The sequence below is a fragment of the Polypterus senegalus genome, chromosome 1, assembly GCF_016835505.1.
Source record: "Polypterus senegalus isolate Bchr_013 chromosome 1, ASM1683550v1, whole genome shotgun sequence".
NCBI lineage: Eukaryota > Metazoa > Chordata > Cladistia > Polypteriformes > Polypteridae > Polypterus > Polypterus senegalus.
In genome coordinates this window covers 70,437,898-70,463,250 of record NC_053154.1, presented here as the reverse complement: position 1 = coordinate 70,463,250, position 25,353 = coordinate 70,437,898, and the positions used below count along the sequence as shown (strand labels likewise).

The window sequence follows — 25,353 nt, the reverse complement described above, 5'->3', positions numbered from 1 at the left end:
GGCGAGCGAACGCTCGCAGGTAGCTGAAGGCTGCCTAGTTGTTTGGCCAACACCTGGGAGAAGTGGTTGTGGTCACGCCCCCAGAAGTTTGTTGCAGGGAGGGAGTGACCGGGAAGGTGCAGGACTCTCCGCAGTCGGTAGCGGGAGTCGGGACTTGGGACGCAGTGTCCCGAATGTGAGAGCCTTGGCCATTATGGGATTCCCAAGTCGCTGTCAGGTGGGAGCAGACCGGAGCCAAGGATCGGGAAGGCGACTGGCAGTAGCAGAGGCATAGAGAAGGTCAGCTGCAGAGTGAGCGTCTCCCTTGTTGCGTGGCCCTGATGGGTGAAGCAAGAGGGACGCTAGTTTTAAAAGAAGGCACCGGGTTTGTTCTTGTTGTTTTTAAAGACTGCTTCCTTAAACATTTTACCTCTCGTTTTAAAGGATTGTTTTTTCTATATTTTTAACCTCCACATGTTTTATTGGATTATTTATTTATTGACTCTTTTTGAATGAACTGCACTTTATTTATGTGAACACCTGTTTTGATGGACAGTTTTAAATAAAAGCACTGTTGCACTTTCAACCATCCCCTTGCTTAGATGTTTATTGCCTTCACTGACTAGCTCACTCTGTTACGTTATCGACGGTGTTGGGTTCAAGTGCTTGAAAAAATCAGATGGGAGTGTGGAGCCAGAACCCACATCGTCACAGTCATGCTTTACATACCACAATAGAATGGAAAAAGATTGTAAAAGAATGGTAAAAGATTGTAGCTCGACTCAGTGTGCCTCTAAAGGTAGGCAGTGTGGTGTGGTGGTTAAATGTTTGGAGGTTGTGGGTTCAAATCACCCTACTGGCATTGTGTTACCTGTTGGTGCTTAAATTATAGAAACGAAGTGTAACCAATTGTATCTCAAATGTTGAAAGTCAATTTGGATAAAGGCATCAGCCAAATATGTAAATAATAACAATAAAGCCTTCAAACTGCACCGACTCCATCAGGCAGGACATTATTTGTTGTGAGAAAAAAGAAGCGAGCTCACCATACTTTGTAAATGTGAAGCTGCGCTGGAATGTCCTTCCGGGGGCTTCATGTGATTCATCAAGCCCTGTGACTCCTAGGTAGGTATTTGGACATTGCAGGTATTGAGATCAATAACATAGTCATCATGTTTGACATTAAACTTAGGTGGATGGACACTAAAGGCACTTTATAATTGACACATGGAAAAAGCACAATATAACACAGATAGTTAGGAGTCTTAATAAGTAGTTTATGTAAGGTCGTGGATAAATTAAATAAGACAATAGTAGCAATGTAAATTTGTAGCTGCCAGATCTTTTAGGAATGAAATCCCCTTTCCCTAATGTATTATTGCACCATATAACAAATAATTGTACAAAGATGTACATTTTCCTGATTCTGAAATGAGGAGAATGTTATTTATTGTTTATTTATGCTTTCACCATACATCCCCTTTGATCCTAGAAGATTTTTACAGTCTACAAAGATTTTTTTTTTTTTTTCTCTAGGAGTTCATATTTGTTCTTTGTTGTTTAATTGTGTGAATTAAAAGCATTCCCATTTGTGATTTTACAGGCAACTTAGAATTTTTTTCATTGCTCCAGTGGCCTGATTATAAAGCAATTAAGATCTAATAAATTTCAAAGCAGAAGAATACTTTGCATTGTAAAAAGCTAAGTATAAAGAGTGAACATGCGAGTCATATATTCTATTCTAAAGTTATTTTTCTGCATCAACACAAAGAAGGGCAAATTGTTTTTCTGAACACCCTGAATGTTTTAATGACCTCAAGAAATGTAGTTTTCTTTATCCATCTTAGAACTGCCATATTCAGATGCCTGGCACCCATAAGATTCCTAGAGAGAGAATGCAAAGAAAGATAATTACGTATAACAGTTGTGTGTTCAGTGGGTATGCCAGAATTGATATCTTTATACATAACAAGAGTAAAATGTTTGAAAGAGTAGAACTATCTTTTGTTTCAAGTTTCATTTGTAAAACATTCCCTCCCAGCACCAGATGTCCCGGGTGAGCCGCAGTGTCATGCCAGCTGTGTGAGACGCCTGGACTGGGAGTTGGAGAGAGCAGCTCCTCGTCCATTGAGGCTTAGTGGAGTTGTTCTCAGTTGTTTTTTATTTACTTATTTGCAATAGAAATCATTTACAATTGATTTGAATACTTTAGTTTAGGCCTGCCTAATTGTGTTTCACATGTTCATTATATACTGTCATTATTCCTCTGTCTTTGGTTGTATTAAATATAACTATTTGGGGTAAATATGCATTTCTCTGTTATTTTCCATCTGAACGCACAGTTACCTGTGCCATTACTTCAGTAACAGAGAATGCAGCAATAAAGGTAAATTGCAATCAGACAAGTAAGTGCAAAATAATTACTGTGTAATTAGGAAGGAATAAACTAATGCACACGCAAATAGAGACAAGAAGTTTGGAGTTAAAAAGTATATATATCTACATAAACATTCTGAGTCCAATTTAATGTTGAGGATGAGGGGAAGGAGACTTCAGCTCACCAACTTGCCTCATCCTCTAAATCAAGGACTGCTAAAAACAAATGAAAGACAGGCTGACATGAATGAGTGATGCTTTGTCTACCTTCTGAAAGTTTAAAATAAAAAGATCCAAACATTTATTCAGATGACTCTTTTGGCATTCATTTTTTGGTAATGCTTTCTCTTTGTTTGTAGACATCTTGGCTACTCCCCGAAATCAAAACCCCCTTGGTGATCCATCCTATGGTTAGTTTTCTTTATGACTTTTCTTTTGTTTCTTTCAAGTGTTTTTATGTGTTCTTTTTATTTTTTTTTTATTTTTAATTTTTACTGCCGGGACTGGGGTCCAGCTCTTGATGTTTAGAGAGCTGGGGAGGTTGAATAACAAACTTCTCCTGCAGGGTGAACCATGTTTTAATGATGACATTTTATTACAGGACTCCAGCTTTTCTCATTTTTCTCACTGCTGCTTGTTGTGTGGTTTATTGTTAGTTAATTTCTTGGGTCACTGAGGATTACATCTCATTACAGTGTGTCTCCTGATAATCGCTTGAAAACCAACTGCAATTCATTCTCTGTTAGACTTCCACAGCACCCTGCTGCATTTTAGAGTGGTTTGTACAGAGGAGACATTTCAATGGCAAGCGGATGGAAATTATGCAACAAGGTGACTTACCTGTCTGCACACAAATCAAGGAGACACTCAAGAGCTCAACAAATATACCATTCATTGAGCTCTTCACTTAAACATCTGCAGACACATCCTCTGAGCTCCAAATAAGCCTTTGCAGTACCTGCTCAAGCAGTTTTCCCACTTTTGTAGCACATGCCACTCATACCGCCAGTTTACTTCTAAACTTGCACCCCAACTCATGATCACAGCAGCTGATTTATGATGTCAGGATGTTTTCATAACACAGATAAGTAATGAACTCTATGCACTGTAATAATACAATACTATATTTGCAATGGTGATATTGAAGGTGGTTTTGGATAATAGTGTGTACTTAATAAATGATAATAATTAAAATGTTCTTGTTAGTTTTAGATAGCTATTAACCTGTGTTAGCAGTCCACTTTGACAGCCAGTTTTTAAAAAGGAAACCTTGCAATCCCTCTGATCCCCTGGACTGTGTTATTAGGTGATTTAGATTTAAAAATCACAGCATGATGTAAGTATAGAGACAAAGGAAAGTGGGATCCACAGGATGCCAGTGTGGCCCAGGAATGTTTAAACCACTGGGTGGTTGATTCAATATCCGCCTTTGACCTTGTACATTTACACAGTTTACTATATTGTCAAAGAAACTAAAAAAAAGTGTTTGGCCCTTGTTTCTTTTGTTTTGTAAGGTGTAAGTGTGATAACCAAATTTGTGGACTACCGACAAGCACAGCAGCAGTTTCCCTGTTGTTAAAGGCAGTACTTACACTTCTCTTCTGGTTCTCCTCCTTTCCTACTTCACATCCCTGGGTAGTGAGAGCCTACTTCCTTTTAGGCTGCCAAGGTGACATCATCTGTCTGGTAGCCCCCTTTTATCAATGAACCTATGGGTGGAGGCATTACTAGAGGGAAAACAGATGTATACAGATATATGTTCTGAGTAGGGGCTCTGGCCTTTTTATGTCCACTTGAATTTCTTCCCAGAAAAATGGGACAATGGTCACACCTATGACAATATGTTCAACTAAAAGCATGAACTAACAGTAATGTTTCATAAACTATTACAACTAAAAAGTGTGTTGTGTATATGTAATGTTACTCACCTCCCCATTTTTGCACTGGGTCTCTTCAGTCCCCTGAGGAGAAATTTGGCTTTTTACAGAAGCTCTTAAAATAAATAAATAAGGACATTTCAAAATACATATATTTTATATATATATATATATATATATATATATATATATATATATATATATATATAAAAATCTTTGTCCCGCGAGACAAGGAAGTGAAACAAATGGACTGCTGCTGTACAGGCTTTTAAATGATTGACGAACAGCACGACATGCAGAACACACAGCTCGGTAGCAGCAGCTGATCCGTCCACATCTCCTTAGCGTACGTTGAGCCCTCCTTTCACAACGCTATATATATATATATATATTTTTTTTTTTTTTTTTTTTATATATATATACTGTGATGGGCTGGTGCCCTTCCCGGGATTTGGTCCTGCCTTGCGCCCTGTGTTGGCTGGCATTGGCTCCAGCAGGTCCCCATGACCCTGTGTTAGGATATAGCGGGTTGGATAATGGATGGATGGTTATACATATATATAATGGTCTAGCACCCCGTCCTAGGCTGTTTCTTGCCGTGCCCACAATGATGGAATAGGGCACCAAATTCCATAATGTCTAAGTGCATTTAAAATTGTTACATTATGTTTAGAAAGAGAAGTGTAAAATTCATCCATTTGTCAATTTTGTGTACCTGATTGTTTAATGCAGAGGCCTTGATTCTCTTCCAGCAACATTGGGCATGAGACGGGGAGAAGCTGTTTGGTGTGGCGCCCGTCTTTTGCAGAGCACACACATCTACACTGACTCATATACACCCATTGTAGATTAGCCATTTAGTGTAGCATACATTTTTCTTTGGAATGTGGTAGAAAAATCAGTGTACACAGAGAAAAATGTTCAAAATAGAAATGTGATACACTTTTGTGATTATTAGGGAAAGGAGGAGGGCATGGTAGAGAAATAGTTAGAAGTGCAGGGTCGATGCCCTGCCAAGTGACTGTCTATGTGCAGTTTGCATATTCTCCCTGTATCTGTGTCCTCCAGTTTCTCCCCATGACTCAGAAATGTGTGTCAAGTTCTCTGACAGGAAACAAATACATACTGAGGTTGATGGTGTTAGGGAAAGACCAGACATCAAAAAGAAATACAAGGCAACTATTATCAGGGGGTGACGAAGGGTCTCTCGAGACCAGAGTGATGCACAGGAAGTCCTGTGTTAAAGACATTATAGTTACCTCAGCATTCTGCTGCAGACGGTGTGACATAAATGCCACTCTTGTACTGGACTCCATAGCCACAACAGATGCTGCTACAACCAGTCCACCAGGGGTGTAGATGTATGATCCTTCCGGGTAAAAGGCCACCTACTAATCATCTAAATAAGATGATTATTTTTAAGCTGCTATAACAGTGGCTTAAGCACTTTGCCAACAGCCATAGGCATACTCCTAGAATCTGAGAATGTTTGGCCCCAGACGGTACTTGGATATGAGATCATCTAGGAAAAGCTTGAGTTGCTGTTGGAAGATGTGTTGGTAAGGCCATCAGGAAACGCTTACCCTGTGGTCTGTGTGTGGATCCCAATGCACCAGTGCAGTGACAGGGACTCTGTGCTGCAAAAATTGACAAGATGAGACGTTAAACCTGACCCACTAAGATCATAAAAGATCCCTGGACATTCTTCTGAAAACAGCTGGGTGATTCCCAATTTTCTGGCTAAATTAACCCCTACGACCATGTTCATTCTGGCCCCCTAAACATCTCCTGTCTTTAATTGGCTAACTATCTCTCTCACCTCTTCACCACCTAATAGCTTTTATGTGGTGAGCATACAGGCGCAAAAATGGCTGCCGTTCCATCATCCAGGTGGATGCTACACATTGGTCGTGGTTGAAGTGACTCCCCACTGTCTATGTAAAGTGTTATGAGTCAGTCAGAAAATCACTAAATAAATGTAATTTATTATCCATCCATCCATTTTCTAACCTGCTGAATCCGAACACAGGGTCACGGGGGTCTGCTGGAGCCAATCCCAGCCAACACAGCGCACAAGGCAGGAACCAATCCTGGGTAGGGTGCCAACCCACCGCAGGACACACACACAGACACACCCAGCACACACTAGGGCCAATTTAGAATCTCCAATCCATCTAACCAGCATGTCTTTGGACTGTGGTAGGAAACCAGAGCGCCCGGAGGAAACCCACGCAGACACGGGGAGAACATGCAAACTCCACGCAGGGAGGACCCAGTAATTTATTATTATAATTATTATTAAGGAATAATTTGTTTGAGCATTTTACTGATAACGACAATATTATTAAAACTAAAGAAATCCCTCTTTAAGGGAAACCACAGAGTGACAGTCCTGGGCTTTAGAAGTCTTAATTACAGCCCTCCATAGATTTATCACATTCTCCGCCACATGACATCCAAAAGATGTTTTCCATAAAAAATGTTGTCCCTTAGCCAGCTCCGTGGAAGAAGAAGCACAAAGGGCACATTTGATATGTCACTACAGAGTTTCCTATTCATCATGCAAAATGAAAAATATTTATGACAGGGGGTGGAAGAGTCAAGTTTCTTGTACACGTTTTCTAATATCAGGCCCGATTTGAAAGATAACAGAAAACTCCTCTAGGACTAGCAAGAATCTCTCTGGGACCATGTGGCTGTCTAGAGCTCTACACTGAATTCTTCTTCTTTTTTCTCATGACTGCCGAATGCATCAATAGCTACCACTTTATTTTTTTAATTAATGAATAATAAATTCTGCTATGTTGTTGTCACCAAGTGAGCCAAGCCGTGTCTCCTCTGGCACACAATTTTTAATTTGCTCAACACAGATGCTGCTTTGACAGGCTGTCTTGTTGTGAGAAAATGGTGTCAGCTGGTGACAGACGTCTGTCTTTTGATTACAATTTGAAAGGTCCACGATTTGATTTACTTCATGCTTGGCTGGTAGAACACAAGGCAGGAATGTGAAAAATCTTGTTAAGCTGAATTTTAAGTGAAAAGGACAAAGGTGTAAAAACACATCTCTTTAGAACTGTCCAAGATCCTGCAGTTCTTACATGTGATTTTTATTTTTGCTCAGTGCTAGAATGTAAGAAAGGTAAAATTGTCAGCTCAGGAAAGGAAAGTTCAGCAGAAAGCACAACATTTCACATGCTGAAATCTTAATTCTTATATATTTACATCTTCAGCATTTTATTTATACTACTTGGAAGCAAAGAGATGCCAATTGTCCATTCCACTCATTCAGCTAGAATGCCATCCCATATATTATAAGGCTTCCACCAAATTATTCATTCTTTATCACAATTGTCAGCTTTAGGTTAAATGAGAAGTTCACCTATTTGATTGAGATATATATACTGTTTATGTATATATACAAATATATACTCTTTATGTATATATACATATATATTCTGTTTATATATACATATATACTGTTTATGTATATATACATATATATTCTGTTTATATATACATATATATACTGTTTATGTATATATACATATATATACTGTTTATGTATATATACATATATATATAATGTTTGTGTATATATGTATATAAATATATATATATATCATACATATATAAAGCACACAAGTATAATCTCTTCCTCCTTCTGTCCTCCAGATGAGTGTTGCCCGCTACCTCCCAACTCTGACTCCATAAGTGAGTGAATGGGCTCTCTTTTAAGTCTGAACCGGAAACTGCTTTGGGCGTCACACATATGTCGCCCTGAACACTTCCAGGTCATTTAGAAACAAGCAGTCCTCTCTTAGCAGCGCCCTCTGGCAGTATCCAAAGACCTTGACCGTGCTGCGTTTCCAGACTCCAATTCCCTTGTCACCGTGCTTGTGTCTTAATCAGGTTTAGCCACAGGAACGCTACTACCTGTTGTTTGGGGGAATGTACTGCTCCCAGGATGCCTGTTGGCCCGATCCATCAACTATGGCCTCTGGTCCAGGCAAGAATCCCCCCTTTATCCCCCTGCCAGCATGCCTAACATTTAACAAAAATCTCCATCTTTTAAATAATGTCTGCCTTTGTGTTTCACACTGTCATCTTTGGGGAAAAAAAACATGATAACTTTTCTTGGTTTGTCTGAGAAGAAATGTATCACGTCTAATCATTCTGCCTTTTCTCGTTCATACAGTAATAAAGAATAGCAATATTTTTAACAGCCATTTTCTTCTTTTCCACATGTTATTTTGGATTATACCAACATTCATATTCATTATGAAATAATAAAATAGTTTATATAATTGCTACTAAGGTGGAAATGACCACGCAATTATTGCCACACAACACAGCAAAAGAAAAACCTTGAGAAAAGATGAGTTCCTGTTTCAATGTGCTTGTGAGATTTTGGTCTGTTATGTTTGCTTATCTACATGGAAATGTTTGACTGATACCCTTTGTTGCCCTGGTAATCACAGGAAAGACCACACCCACAAGCTCCAGTGCCATCAATCAGGGATATCCAAAGGTCCCGGGTCGGGCCGAGCCAGATAATGGCCAAGACAGCCTCTCTCCCTTTGGTCAGGGCGGGTCACTTGATTCAATGGCAGTGGATGTGGAGATGAAGGGTAAGGGGGGCAACGTTGTGATGTCTGTTGGTGACATTTTCAGTAGTACCAACTGGGCTGAGCTGAGTTTCACTCTGGGGCTGAATGCATGGGAGGGTTGGGGAAATGTCTGCTCTAAACAGCTCTGCTAGCTTTCTCTTCTGCACTAATTCACTTTAGCCAAAGTCTGCTTTAAATTTCCACTTGCTTTCCCACAAAAGTAGAATGTGTCTCTACTGGTTTAAGTCTTGTCCTCTTCTCTGTCTGCAAGAAAACATCAGTGAAATAGAAAGACAGGTCAGACAAGAAAGAACTGAGGTGAATGTGAGCTAGTGTTGTAGCAGATCCTGCAGGTGTCACCTTAAGTCCAAGAAATCCCCAGGACTTGAATGTGAACGTTTAACCCTTTATTAGTTGTAGTATGACAGAGAAAGTTGTGTCTTTCTGGTCATTATCTCAAGTTTTACAGATGGCAAGTGACATAAGAAAGTGGTAGGGTAGTTAAGGCAAGCTGGCGGATTATTATAGTGTGACAGTGAAATCAGACTTAACATTCTAGAAGTCCAAAATAAAACAGATGGCTTTTCTCTTTCATTTGATGTGCACTCACAGGGTGCCAGTACTGCAGATGTTAAGATTTCTCATGCAGCAGCCTCCGCAGTCATTGAGGCTAATTTTATTGCCTGATTAAAACCACCTTCACTCATTTGAAGGAATCATCAAATTGGCCAAGCTCCTGTGAACAGGCCCCATGGCTCCTAGCTAATTTACCACAAGAGCTGGTCGAGCTCGCCATAATAAAACTAGTAGGTCACCTGAACTCATTAAAAAAGATGAACTTATTAGGCAGTGTGCACACCCTATTGATGTTTCAGAAAATACTCATTAAAGAAAGATTTTAGTGAGGGTAGGGGGACAGAAATTTTGAGAAGGCAGGAGGCACCATGGTCGAGATAGCTAAGCTTATAAATAAAACATGCAGATTAGATTGTTAATCACACAATATCATCTTTAGGAGCTAGAGGGGGTTTGTGTCAGTGCGCTTCTGCAAAACGAAATAAGATGAAAACTAAAAAGTATGGAGTTCAATTTGCTTTTACCTTTTAATAATTGACTATGGATTAAAAAATAAATTAAATCTTTGTTTTAAAACGTGTATCATACCCTTTTGTTTTTTTGTCATTAGTTTTTTTTTTTTTTAATATGCAGACATGGCATAGTGGCAAACATAATTATTTTCAATTGCTTTCACATGAGATGAAATGATTTTAAAATTTTTGTGTTTATTATATCTAAAAAATAATTGGTTGGACCCCATTTTGCCCTCAGAATAGCCAAAACCTGTCAGGAACTGGACTTAGCAAGTTTTCAAAATGAGGAATCAGCATTGTGGCTCCTCTTGACTCTAGTGTGCCCATTGGGTATTGCAGATTAGGTGGCAGAGGATCACTTCTTTAAATAGTTTGCCCATCTTATTGGACAGATGCTTGTTTGTCTGAAGGTCACTGCATCAAGACTCATTCACTTTTGTATTTCTAGAATATTCCAGAACTTTCAAAGCTACTTAAATTGTAAGTCTTTCCCATTTTCCCTCTTAATAACACACATGATCCATTTGTACCTGATACCTGCTCAACAGTAACACGAATTGTCTGCATAAATGGTGTTTTAAAGGTAGGTCAGAAGGGCTGTTGTACCTAAAAGTGACTACTTGGAATACTGTATTTCTTGTTCTTGAATTCTTAATTTTGCCAACTGTTATATTTTGAATATTCATACTAGGAAGAAGGTTAAAAATTAAAATGTCTTAACTAACCTCCTTATGGATTCTAGTCAGTAAAAGCAAGAAAATCCAAGTCCTGCGAAATGTAATATCAGAAAGAAAATTATATTGCCGGAAATGAAACTAAAGCTAGATGTTCACACAATATTAAAATGTTTTCCCCTTTCATTAATGGAGGTCTGAATCTGCCCCTGATAGTTCCAGTTAGAGAGACCTACGAATCTTAGAGGCACATTGCATTGGCCTTCCCAGCAGTTGGGGATTAATGTGGTCAGTGGAAAAAGTCTAAGCCTGACAGCACTTAGGGATGATGAAGGTCATTACCTTTTAGAAGGCTTCATTTAACAGAGCATGACACTATAAATGTTGAAAAAGACAAAATATATTTAACCACTCTGAACAATGGCATTCATTCTTCCTTTACTATAGGATCCTTCATTGTTTGGTCAATTTTCATTACCTATAGATGTCAATAAAATAACTTTTGGAGATTTGTTGAACCCAGAACATTTCATTTCACAATTATGTCCTCAAATTGCCTTTGTTGTGAATCATCTTACCATAAACCAATCTTGTGATAAAGAAAGACCTACAACTTTTAAGATTTTCCAGTGTTCTCTGACTTTCTCTTAGCTGCTTTAGTTTCTTACAGAGCAGCAGTGAGAGAGAGGCAATGTTGTGTCCTCATTTATTTAGTTCAATTTCATGCTACACAATAATTACAAACATAGTATGAAAGCAGTGCAACATAGTCAGAAAAGCCAAAATAAATAAATATATATATATATATATATATATATATATATATATATACACACACAGTAGAACCTCTGGTCACAAATGTTTCCGAGCACGTACAAATCGGGTTACGATCAAAAAGTTTGCCAAAACTTTGCATCTGTTCAAGACCACACGCTCTGGTAGCGAACAAAATCACTGGCGGCCAGTTTCCCTTCCGGTTCGTACACGCCAATGATTTCCCATTCTCCGTTTCCCATTTTCTTTTGTTTGTGCATACAGGGCCTAGCAAAGCAGCTGATATTGCAAATGGAGTTACAATGTTAACCAAGCAGAGGCCGCAAGTGCTGGAAAAGGTGGAAAAACTGTTGCTAGTGTGGTTGAGCGAAAAGCAACTTGCAGGGGATAATGTAAGTGAGGCGATCATATGCGAGAAAGCCATTTAGATTCATGGCGATTTGCTGAAAAAAAATCCTTCTTCCAGTGGTGAAGGCGAGGAATTTAAAACCAGTAGAGGATGGTTTGAAAAGTTTCACAAGAGAACTGGCATTTAATTTTTTTCCCTGTGCTTAAAACTCATAAAAAAAGTGTTTACAGCGAGCGGTTCGTAAGGATCTAGCTCAAACTCTTACAATGTTAGTTTTCTCTGTTGTTCAAGGTTTTCTCAGTGTTATTCAGTGTTTTTACATTTAGTTTACTATTACACTGTGCATTCTATGGTATAATTAACTATTTTTGTGCTTAAAAAACTAAAAAAAATATATATTTACATACAGTTCGTACGATCTGGAACGGATTAATTGTATTTACATACAATCTTATGGGGGAAATTATGTTCGAGTCGCGTCCAGAGTTTTGGAACGAATTACGGTCATGACCAGAGGTACCACTGAGTATATACAGTACAGGCCAAAAGTTTGTACCCACCTCCTCATTCAATGTGTTTTCTTTATTTTCATGACCATTTACATTGGTAGATTCTCACTGAAGGCATCAAAACTATGAATGAACACATGTGGAGTTATGTACTTAACAAAAAAAGGTGAAATAACTGAAAACATGTTTTATATTCTAGTTTCTTCAAAATAGCCACCCTTTGCTCTGATTACTGCTTTGCACACTCTTGGCATTCTCTCGATGAGCTTCAACAGGTAGTCACCTGAAATGGTTTTCACTTCACAGGTGTGCCTTATCAGGGTTATTTAGTGGAATTTCTTGTTTTATCAATGGGGTTGGGACCAGCAGTTGTGTTGTGAAGAAGTCAGGTTAGTTGGACGATCATTTATTTTTCAACAGGACAATGACCCCAAACACACCTCCAGGCTGTGTAAGGGCTATTTGACCAAGAAGGAGAGTGACAGAGTGCTGTAAATGGTCATGAAAATAAAGAAAACACATTGAATGAGGAGGTGTGTCCAAACTTTTGGCCTGTACTGTATATATATATATATATATATATATATATATATATATATATATATATATATATACTAGCTGTATAAGCCCATGTTGTAAAAAGCCTGAACTCCTAGAAACTATTGAAATTGTCAGAAAAAAAAATTGAAATGCAGAGTTGGTGGTGCTTGCCCCCATTGTCTATTAGTGGCTAAGCGAGTTTCTCTCTCGTTTGATTTTCCTTAGCGGTTTCACTTTGGCGATGGAGTTTGTAATAAAGCACAAAGAATACAGAAAAACGTTTGGGAAACTGCCCCCATATTGCACAGCAAACAAATCAAAATAACTCAATCGTTCAAAAAATGGCTCCAGAGCAATGTCTGGTTCCGTTTACAAAACAAGAACAACTAAAGAAAGAAGGAGTTGGTGGGGTAGGGTCCAATAATTGAAGCCGAACGTGACTTCGGTATGGGGCGCAGTCATGCAAGGGAAGCAGGAAGTACTTTATGTTGGTTTACCTTTGGGGGATGTGTAGGAGAAGGAGAGGAAAGGTTAGTGCACTTTGAAACAACATGCTCTTGTTTTCTGCCCTCAGTTAAGCCCTTAGCCTGCCTCCCAAGCGCATGTGTGTGACAGAATCGCTTTCTTTCAGCTTCATGCTGTAGCCTCATGCTTCTTCTTCTGACTTGTTAACTTGGGACTGCCTTGCCAGCTGTTTGAGCTTAATGCTGTAGCCTCACACTTACGGGCCGGACAGACAGAAAGATCCACACTTCCATGCATAGACGTTTATGTACATACTAGCTGTGTAAGCTGGTGCTGTAAAAAGCCCAGGGTCAGAGAAACTATTGAAATCGGCACAAAAAATTTTAAATATAGAGATGTGACGTAATTGAAAGAAACTACTCTCTAGCATCTCTCTCCTAGGAGGATTCATTTTGTCGATGTGCTCACATCACTTGTGCATTAGCGGCAGGAGAAAAAGTTAAAGGGATATTGTTTTGCTGATGGTAGCGGCTAAGCGACTTTGTCTTTCTTCAGAAGTTTCGTTTTGCTGATGTGCTGACCTCGCTTGTGTTATTAGCAGCTAAGCGAGTTTTCTCTTTCCTCAGAGGCAGAGCCCTCACCCCGACTCCACCTCTCACTTACAGCCCGGACAGACACGCACACTTCCACGCGTAGATATTTGTATATAAGATACTCCATATAATTGATTTTCATAAATGAAAACAAAATGCGATTGACTGCATTAAAGAGAGACGTCTTTTCAGACGAGAGTCTGGCTCTGACTGATCAGAAAATAGCTTTCGATTATGTAGACTTGCAGCATGAAGAGGCGGGTCCAGATGGATGGACACCAAAAGTGACGTTGGAGGTTGAAAAGCCATCAGTTTTCCAATCTGCAGAGGGAGGGAAAGAGAAAGCATTATCACAGCCCCTGGAGAGGCAGAGAATTACCATCAGAGATTTCATACAGCATGGCAATATGGTGCTTCTAAGTTTAAATTTGATCTGTACTAGGCCCACAGCGTTCTAATAAGTATCATTCTGTTAGAAGACTGCAATATTTTTCCTTAGATGCAACATGTGTGAAATCAGAGCTATCATATGTGAATGCACATCAAATTCAGAGCAGTAAAATGCTATCATAGACACGAACGACAGAAAAAAGGGACTCAATAATGGCAAAAACCCAATTACCCCAACTAAGAAGCAATACCAAACAACCTCATTAACAACTCTAACAAGATTATGCTACGTTAAAATAGATTTAAATTGCTGAGACTGATGAGGATTCTGTAATATTGATTGATGAAATAATCCAAAGTTAAAAGCTCTTCCACCTACACTAGTTTTATTTATCTTCTAAATATAATGTAGGCTGCGGTGGGCTGGTTCCCTGCCCAGGGTTTGTTTCCTGCCTTGCACCCTGTGTTGGCTGGGATTGGCTGCAGTAGACCCCCGTGACCCTGTAGTTAGGATATAGCGGGTTGGATAATGGATGGATGGATATAATGTAGGCCTGCATCGTGATTGTGATGTAGGTCATGGAATATAGGCACTGATATATTCTGTAAGGTAAAGTGGAACTAAACCATTTATGACTTGAGAAGTATGATTTTAATATGGCTGTAGACTTCCTTGGCAGCTGCTATAGTGATTTAAGAATTGAAGCGATATGGGTATCCTTGCTGCTGTGTTTTAAATTAACTGTACAGTAGCACGTGAATGATTCTAACATCCTGACCATAAAACATTACAATAGTCAGTGCTTCTTAAGGCAAATGAGCTTTTTAAGGTCCTGTAACCGAAGATTTTTCCCTTAGAGAAAGTTCCATAAGGAAATCTTCATTTCTTACTTAGATGCTATGTCTTCAGCTCATTGAGAAAAAGTTTAAGATTACACTACTATGCTGAACTGGAAACTGCATTGTTATTGCCGTCAGTGTTTTGATTTAATCCTAGTATTTAGACTGAATGTTTAATAGCAATTTATATAAATTGTTTCTGATTGATATCAGAATTATTTTAGTCATTTGATATTGTCATATTATATTAACAGCTAAGTTCATTTATTTTATGTGACTGTTTAGAGCTGATATAGTTAAGATAACATGGGATGGCAGGGATGTAGTATGTAATGATGTGGAACAGTAACCCCAATGTCTCTGGTTTCTTGACAGTTTTTTTTTTTAATCATAAAGCTTAGTAAGAGGGAATGGGGTTAAGGCTATTAATTCTTTTTCACAACTTCCTCATTATAATGAGTGAATAGAAAGTTAGATTAAAAATGTACCTAAGCATTTGACTACTGCCGCTACCCACAAGATATTATCTCTGCAGTGGCCTCATTTGCAGCACTTTGCTTATCATAATCTTGCTAGAAGACATGGAGTTACTGTAAACATCTCTGAAAATTACACTTTTTAACCTTTTCTTTTAATGCTTCCAGAGCATAAATCGAACAAGCAGACACTTTTATTGTTATGCTACTTTATCTATCATTTTCTTGCCGCCTTTGTCATTGTCATAAAAGGGCATGTCATCAACATATTTTTTTCTGAGACACTTTTATACAACAAAGTTGTTAGATGACTGAAACAGTACTGATTTGGCCTCCTGCTGTACAACAGTACAGAGTATGTCAACGTAAATATCAGGGTTATTTTATCTTTTCTCTAGCAAAAATAAGCTTTTATTATCCAAACTTCAAAAATCATCTTGCCAAAGAATTTAATTTCTAGTTACTTTTTCACTTCTCAGTGTAATCCTTTATTAACAGTGAGAGCAGGGACAGAGTCAGGGAGAGATGAACGGCAGTCCCTTCACCCCACAGTGCAAACCATTGCAGCTGTGACCCTCTTGTTCTGGTCCCCTCCCTCCTTAACCATGGTCCTGTGTGGGTGTCGGTCTTTCCTGCTCTTCCTGGCATAACCTTACTTACCACTTGTCTTAAACTGTGTCGAGAAACTAACCCCTTGCTTCTGGCTCCTAACGTGAGTTTTAATATCTTTGTTCTGTGTTTTCGTGCTTTTTAGAAATTTCTGTCTGTTTATTCTGTGCCGAGTCCTGTAGTCCTGTTGGTATTTCTAAAAGCATCATATGAGGGTTGTTTACAAGATTTGCTAAAATAAAAACAAGATCCTTGTTAAAGGGTGCATTCAGAACTGTTTGAGTCAGCTATTCTCATGGTTGTCATGGGATGAAGGCCATGTACCATCTATTCAGTTTACTTCTCACTCAGGTTTTTTTTCCATTTTATTTCTTTGTGGTAAATTATTTGAAGCAGCTGTTGTACAAAAGCTATTACTCTCCAACAGAGGAACAGGGCAAATTAAGAGGTCTCCAGTTTGGTGAGTAATCCCTTCTTTGTTCTCTTTCTTGGAGATATGAGGATGTCTGGCATAGTGGTGAAAGATTTTTAAAAACACTGATTCAATGCATGCCCTAAGCCAAGTCGCTCCCCTCTGCCTTTCCTTACGTCCGGCATATCCAGAAGCTATGTTGAAATCAAGCACAGTTAATCCAATGAGACACTCCCATAAAAAAATGAACAATTACAGACAGCATGCTCACAGAGTGATTTCAACATTTGCACCTGGAGGAATAAAACATGACTGAAAGAGAAGGAAGTCTGACTTGGCATTTTATTACGTTTGATGTCTACCCCCTCCTACATGGCTGTCAAGTCAGATAAGGTCTTTTAATCTCATGAAAAAACCAAACTCTTCTTACATAAAAATATGTCTAAGATTATGACAAGAAGAAGAAGATGTAATATGTGCATCTGTCCATCTTGTAAATTAGGTGTGGCAAACCAAACCCTTCAGGGCTGTAAAAGCGTCAGATCTTTGTGATGATCTGATGCTAGATTATAATAGATTAATTAATAAAACCAGAATAATTGTTCAGTGTGATTTTCAGGGTGAGCCCCTAACACATTTTTATCACTGCTTTAAGCTTGACTCTGTCCATTTCAATCCATAAAGATCTTATAAAGCAGCAGTTTCCCAATGAGCAAACCACAGTGGGAATTATAAAGCATTAATCCATAGTCACACACGACACAGTCTTTAGCAGATTGGTGATCTGGCTGAAATTGAGCAGAGTAGGTCACACCTGTCATCTTAAAAAAAGAATACAAATCCAAATCCACATTTTGTAGAAAGCAAAAACCTGACAGTTTTTGTTCTGTTTAATGCAAGAGCAGATGAACATTCAACAAAACATTCCATCACTGACTCAAAGTAGATGATGATTGACTAAAATGTCAGGCCCACTAGAGCAGACTTTGCCCACCGATGTTCAAAACCCTTTTATGTGATTTGAGAAATACAAGCAGTATTTATTATTTTCATATTACACTCTTCTAATATTTTTTTAACAACACTAGGTTGCCAAGTTTGCAGTAGTAGTTTTCGATTGCATAGTTTTCTGTATTGTTTGTGACTGACATCAGCCAGGAAGTAAATTCAAGACCAGATAAGCTAAAAAGTAGCATTCTGCAAAAGAATCTCATAAATTAGCTGTAATAAGCACAAGCCAGATAACAAAATAAATGAACCGTGCAGATGTTATTATTAAAGAAATCGCCACTATAAGGATGTTTCAGAATTTTTTAAGAATCTTACAGCACTGAGTAGACTCCATATTTGTCCCCCAGTGCTGTAGAGTATTTTAACATTTTCAAACCTGCTTAATCCCCTTCATTATTATTAGGGAACCGAAGGCATAAACGGCCCCTGCACATGGTGCCATTCCATTACAGGGTCCAATCACATGCCCACGCACTTGCTAATCAACTTAAAAGGCTTGTCTATGGGATGTGGGATGCAGAAGAATATTCAGGCCCACGCCAATAGTGCATGGGCCAGGATTTGAACCCAGGATGCTAACTACTACATCACCATTACTTTATCCATTCTATTCCATTCATTTCGCTAACTTGCTTATCCACCGCAGTATCATGGGGAAGCTGGAGCCTATCCCAGCAATCTTTGGATGCAAGGTAGGAACAACACCTGCATAAGATGTAAGCATATCACAGAGTGAACACGAACACACACACACACACACACCCACAGACACCCACACACTGGGGCCCAATAAGTAACACCAATTCACTTCTCCTGAATGTCTTTGGACTGTGTGAGGAGATCAGAGCACTTGGTGGAAACTCACACAGACTCAGTGAGAACATGCCAACCCCATGCAGGGTGAACCCAGGATGTCAATCCCATTCTCCTTACAGTGAGACAGCAGTGCACTTTAGTTTAGCTACATTCTCTTAATCTTATCATTATTCATAGATTAATTTAAATGCCTGTTCTAATGCATGCCTTGTGCCTGCAAAGTCACCATCATAAGATAACATCCTGTAACCTACTTAATCACAGGGGCTGCAGTCTGTCCCCACAGCACATGGTGTAAGGCAGGAAACAGTCCAGGACATAACATTGCAGGGTCCAGTCAAGTGGGAAACAGTCCAGGGCAGGGCCCAGTCATGCACGCACACACTGGAGTGATTTAAAATTAACAGTAAAACATTTTATAAGTCTTTAAGGTTGGAGATGAAAAACTGGAATACTTGGAGAAAAGTCCCTGCAAACACTGGGAGAATGTGCAAAAGTCGATTCAGACAAAGACCAGGTGAGGGATTCAAACCTGGATTTGTGAGCAGGTCAAAAGTAAAATGCCTAAGCGATATCTAAAAGATATCAAGTCATTTTACTGACAGATGCACAATAAAGTGTTTTAAACCTCAGTCAACTGAGACCCCTCAGTCTGGTTGACCAGTTTTCCCTGTTTTTCCACTTAAACAGTTTTTTGTTGTCAGTTAGGCCAGAAAGCCACAGAAGTGTCTGCTTTAATTTTCCAGAATTTGCCAAAGCTGTGTTGTTTATTTTGCTGTTTTTTCCTTGCAGCTTCTAATCATATGCCTTGATTTAAGTTCCATCTTTATTTGAATTTTCTTGCCCTTTAAAATGCCCCCTAATGTGTACCAATTAACAAAGAACAAAGAAGTAACACATTTAGTGTCAGTTTCAGTGTGTGCACTGTTTAAAAATAGTGTAAAGAAATGAAGCAGTGGCCTCACAACTCAATTAATCAGGATTTCAGTTTTGCTCGGGTTTGTAACTGCTTTTTGTGGGTTTTCTTCAACTACACCAGTTTCCTCCCACATCCAAAACTGGTCAATGCTAGGAGAGATTGGTAACAAGAACTGGTGCCTAGGAGTTTGGACTACAGTCCTCCAGTTCTAAAGAATACATTTGAAGATGTACAATGTGTCCTCATGCTATAAGTCAACTAGAATAACGGCAAATAAATAATAATATGAGGTACTTATTATTTAAGACTCTAAATTTTATGAGTGCATGCTAGAATACATCTTAATGAACTGGTGACTGACCAGGGATGATTTCTATCTTCCTGCATTTATAGCAGTGATAGACTGTGCTTCTTAAACAACCCTGGATTGATAAAGTCAGGTCAGAAGATGGATAGATGTATAAAATAAGAGAACAAAAACAATTTAATCAACATCCACTAAATGCAAGAATCTTCATCTGATTTTATCATTGGAAAACTTTAAAAGAGCAGCCTAGTAGCCTCTTAAGACTAAGGTGAATATATACTGGCATGAGGAATCAGTGAGAATCCCTGAGCACACTTTGGCTGCAAATACCACAATTCATCTTTGGAACATGGTTATATTTTATAGACGTTTTAAACAAGATCTACGACTTTACTCAAGCATTCTGCTTTTTATTTATGGCCCACTGGCAGCCACTGTAGTCTGCAGGTTTGAAGACTTGTCATATTTCTTTTATATATTTTGTTCTGATTCTTAAGCCATGTACACAGATTGCAGACTACTTAACTTAGAGCAAGCAGCTCTAGTCCAGCGGCCTTGCTTTTTAAGGTGATACTTGCTGATGTCCTAAATTCTGAAATAGTTTTCTTTTGTTTTGTTATTTTTTCACTCTCTTGTCAAATCAATTTGTATATAACTTTTTGTTTCCGTCCACACTAAAATTAATTTCTGTAGTACTTGGCTGGATGTGTTTTTTTTTGGAGACTGTCCTTACTGCAGCCTGCTGGATGCTTGGGGAGGAGCTGGATGTTGGTGACGCACAATCACAAAAACTATTTGCTTTGGTCATTCCTTAGTACAGTGGTGGGCAATGTTGGCCTTGGAGGGCCGCAGTGGCTGCAGGTTTTGGTTCCAAACCATTTTCTTAATGAGAAGTCAATTATTGCTGATGACGCGCTTATTGCTCAAGTGACATTTTGATGCTTCATTTTAGTGGTCTCCCTTGTTAAGGTTCTCCACCCTTAATTGCTTATTTCAATCGTAAACAGCCGTATTCACTGTTTTTAATGGCTCCTTATTAGCAATAAGATACAAATAACAAAGGAGCCAGTAGTTCTCTGTCTAGCTTGTTTCTAGTCATCATGCACTGTTTGGTTTAATAAAAACACTTAAAAGTAAAATGTGACAGACTAAAAATTATCTGTTTTGGGCTTCAAATCATTATGATGATATCCTTGGAAAGGAAAAAAAATCTATGATATAAGAACCTTACATTGCAGACTAACATGCTATAATATTAAATAAGGTTTGAGATTTGGTTTCTAATTAAGCAATTGGGTTGGAATTGGGTGGAACAAAAACCTGCAGCCACTGTGACCCTCCTGGACTGGCATTGCCCACCCCTGCCTTAGCAGGTTTCCCTGTAGTGAATGTTCAACACTGTATTTTATGTGAAGACCCATACACCTTTTGTTAATTTATAATACTGTTAAATAATCAGTTTATTATAACATTTCATGCTTTATCATTTGATATCCTTCCCTTCCCATGCACAGTCATTCACCCACATGCATCTTCACCAGTTCAGATATTCATTCTAGAAAGCTTTCAAATCAATGTCAAATTATTATCTAAATAAGTAAATGCCACAATATTAATATTGCAATTAAATAAATAAATGTATGTCATGGTGTGTCTTGATCGGTTTGAGGTATACGGTTAGCCACTAAAATGCAAAATAAATTTTGCAGATTTTCATATGCTGTATTAAAAAACTTATGGAGCATGGTTTGTGTCAGGAAGGAAAAAAATAATCGTCTGAACAGATTTTTATTTCACCCCAATGGATTTTTTTTTCTGTTTTTCCTTTGTGTCATCTAACAGGCTCCATACAAAACATTTAAATGAGTGTTTAATTGTGCTTTTTTAACATTCAAAGTAATGGAATTACAATGGTTCAAGCTGATCAAATACCAAATGTGCTCTTAGGCTGTCAGTCTTTTTCTTTTTGTCCTCCTCCTGGCTCTTACCAGATGTTTCACAATAACATGTTCACCTGTCACCCAAATATTTATTTCTTTATCTTAAATTAATTAATGATCTTTTCTATTGTGAGACATGAGAGTCTCTGTTTGAGTGTAAGGATGATCATAATACATTAGCAAAAATCTAAAGCGTATACTTCAAAACTAATTACATTTGTATCGCTAGTCTCTTATAAACAATCAGGATAGTTGATGTGTATACAAACTAATTTTTATAATGTATAAAACTTTAGTCAAACATACTGTACTTATACTTAAAGATAACTTGCTATACTGTACATAACCAACATCAGTTTAGGGTGAAGCATTTGGGTTGCATGTAATCACTTGCAAAGATGAAATAATTTTTAAGTTGATTTAAACAAAAAAAATATTAGGTTTATACACTGTTTGTTAACAAAATGGCTAGTGGCATAAGTGTACACTTAATAGTTTGTGGCTGTTTTCAGACTTTAACACAATCAGCATTATGTAGATACACATTATGCAGGCAGACACAAACAAGGTTTCTCATGTTAAACAACAGAAGCTAATGTTTTTACAGTGAAATTACAGCAGCTTTTTAAGCTGACATAATTAGTAGTGTTTTGAAAATTTTTTAATAACTCCATGATTGTCTTTCTCAGTACAGCAGCTTTTCAGTTAATGCTTTAGTTGTCATTACCTGTATTGGTTAGACAGTGAAATGGTAGTATAATACAATAAAAGTGTAAAAATTCAGCATGGATTCTGTTTAATATGGTAACTGAGCATCCACCTGACACCAACACCCAGCGCCACCTTAAACATCCTACTTCTCCCCAGACATCAAGCTCCTCCCAAAAGATCCAGTTCCAACACATTCCGTAGGCTGCAGTGAGGGGTGCTTTTTTTTCTGCCATTTGTATGGATTTTTAAATGCATTATAATTCTTTCTTGAATGAATATACACTGATATTCAAATAATAAGGCTTTTAAACTGGCGTACATATTATTTTGAAAATAACAAAGTACACACTATTTCAGAAAACAAACAGTACAATGTGAAAAAATGATAATATAACAAATAATACATTAAATTCTCAGAACAATGAACCTCTGGAACATCAAGCAAAAAATGTAATATATATGTATGTGTATATCTATACTAATAAAAGGCAAAGCCCTCACTCACTCACTCACTCACTCACTCACTCACTGACTCATCACTAATTCTCCAACTTCCCGTGTGGGTGGAAGGCTGAAATTTGGCAGGTTCATTCCTTACAGCTTCCTTACAAAAGTTGGGCAGGTTTTATATCGAAATTCTACGCGTAATGGTCATAACTGGAAGCAGTTTTTCTCCATTTACTGTAATGGAGATGAGCTTCAACGCCGTGGGGGCGGAGTTTCGTGTGACATCATCACGCCTCCCACGTAATCACGCAGTACATAGAAAACCAGGAAGACCTCAAAAAAGCGCTGAAGAAAACATGCATTATATAATTGAGAAGGCAGCGAAACAATAAGAAGCGAGCGAGTGACATATACAACCATATTCATGAGTTCTGCTACTTGAAACAAAGCACGATGTAAACCTACACTTTAAATTAAGTTCATAGACAGGCTGCGCTGGCGTTTGTAATTTAGTGCCTGCCCATATAAGGCCGTCCGTCAGCGGCCAGCCAATAGCAAACTCCCACTAAATATTCACGGGTGAAGGACTGTGCTTATGGAGAGGAAGATGAGATGGTCAGGGTGGTGTTTGGTACAAACTCAGCGAAACTGTGAGAGAAAGTTTTAAGTGCCAGGACTAAGGTAACATTAAATACAGCCATGGACATAGCACGAGATGGCACCAGCACAGCTGGGAACCTTCGATGCATGTACACCGAGTGGCTCACGTGAACTGCGCAGTGCACAGATAAAAGGCAACAGTTCCAAAGAGCGCTGAACAAAAACCGAATTACACAATTGAAAAGGCAGCAAAAAATATGAAGCGTCTGATACATACAAGCATATTCATAAATCCAACTACTGCGGAAACAAAGCACACGTTGGAAAAAGTCAATGTCCCGCTAAAGGAAGACAGTGTAAAAACCCCTGCATGCAGTGTGTCAGGTCTCAGATAAAGAAGAAGACGAGCTGTTTATTGATGCAGTAAGAAACGAATCGATGAATGAAACCTGTCATCTTTACAACGATTGACAAACACGGAATGTAACTTGAACACAACACATCCTACAAATATGAACCTGATTGAAAGAAATAATGATAATCAAATCCTTGATGACAGCAACACTCAGTAACACTCACAAAACAAATACTGTATATTGACAGTCATGTTACGTTATTTTTAAAATGTTCCCTTTTCTTTTCTAGCTTTTTAACACACTACTTCTCGCTGCGATACGCGGGTATATATATATGTATATATATATCCCGATCTACATACTCGAATAATGGATACTTTATTCGCCATCAATGATTGTTTTGGTAAAGCCATACTCAGTGTATTCATTAGATGAGCGGTAAAAAGTAAGAGCGAGGGAGGATGACTTATTGAGGCATGCAGGCTGTAGTGCGCGTCAACTCTATCTGAATTGCGCGATCACATTTGAAAAAATATATCTTTTCAAGTTCTATTTAGTCCATATGTGTCAAACTCAAGGGCCCGGGCAACATCCGGCCCGGCGTGTAATTATATCCGGCCCGAAGATCATTTTATATACTGTATTATTGTTATTAATGGCCCGGGTATATGAAGCGCTGGTAACACAATAAACTACAGATCCCATAATGCAGCGCTTCAGCTGCCTTGCAACACTTACGCGTTAATCAAGTGTAGCTTATGATGCTGCAAGTTATTGCGAAGCTAGCTCACACGATGCTGAAGAGAAAAGTTGATTCTGAAAATAGAGCCTTTAAAAACCGATGGGAGGCTGAGTATATGTTTACTGAACCCGTGTGTCTCATTTGTGGAGCTAATGTGGCTGTAATTACAGAATTTAATCTAAGATGGAACTACTAGACAAAACATCAGGGTAACCTGAATGCAATACAGAAGATACAGAAAGCAGAATAATTAAATAAGAATCTGACACTTCAGCGGACGTTTTACCGTGCACAATCACAAAGTGATTTCAAGTGAAGCTGCTTTTATGGGAGACACAAATGCACCTTGCACCTTGCCCCACTTTCCCTGTTGCCAAGTAATGTTAAACCAAGTCGTCACTACGGTGTTCCCAAATCGCACTTTGCTGATAAACTGAGCGCTGCACTGAGTTTGCACGGCGCTTTGGTGACTTTGAAGAACAAAAAAAGTCCGTCTACATGCGGCTCGAACCTTGGGCATGTTTGGTACCACATATTTGTGTGAAAAGCTCTTCTCAGTGATAAAGACTAACAAAACAGCACACAGGAGTCGCCTCACTGATGAGCACCTGCAATCCATCCTGAGAATCTCCACAACATAGAACCTCACACCAAACAGAAACGAACCTGTGGCCAAAAAAAGATGCCAGGCGTCCAGCTCTAAAATGACATATGAGCAAAGACAACTGAATGATTTGATTTGTTATTGCTGAAAGGAACACATTTTATTTATATTTCCAGGTTTTGTTATGCAGCATGTTCATATTTGAATTTGTATAATTTTGACAGGATATATTTTTATGGAGAGCAAAATCTTTTGGGATATTTAAAATCTAAGTTTATTTTTTATATAAAATTACATAAGAGTAAAGAAATTTGAATGTTTGTTCTTTTAACGTTTACT

The 25,353-nt window shown here is 38.4% G+C and overlaps 1 protein-coding gene across 7 annotated transcripts in view; it reads left to right on the top strand.

Annotated features, from left to right (window-relative positions):
• The window catches only part of sema6e (sema domain, transmembrane domain (TM), and cytoplasmic domain, (semaphorin) 6E), a 384,951-nt gene that overhangs the window by 346,486 nt on the left and 13,112 nt on the right, over positions 1–25,353 (top strand). For 6 of the 7 annotated variants that reach the window (XM_039750618.1, XM_039750576.1, XM_039750584.1 and 3 more), the window contains 2 exons: positions 2,715–2,765; positions 8,711–8,860. In XM_039750618.1, coding sequence (XP_039606552.1) covers positions 2,715–2,765; positions 8,711–8,860 — 201 coding nt within the window. The remainder of the gene's footprint in view (positions 1–2,714; positions 2,766–8,710; positions 8,861–25,353) is intronic. The other variant, XM_039750627.1, reaches the window with a different exon arrangement.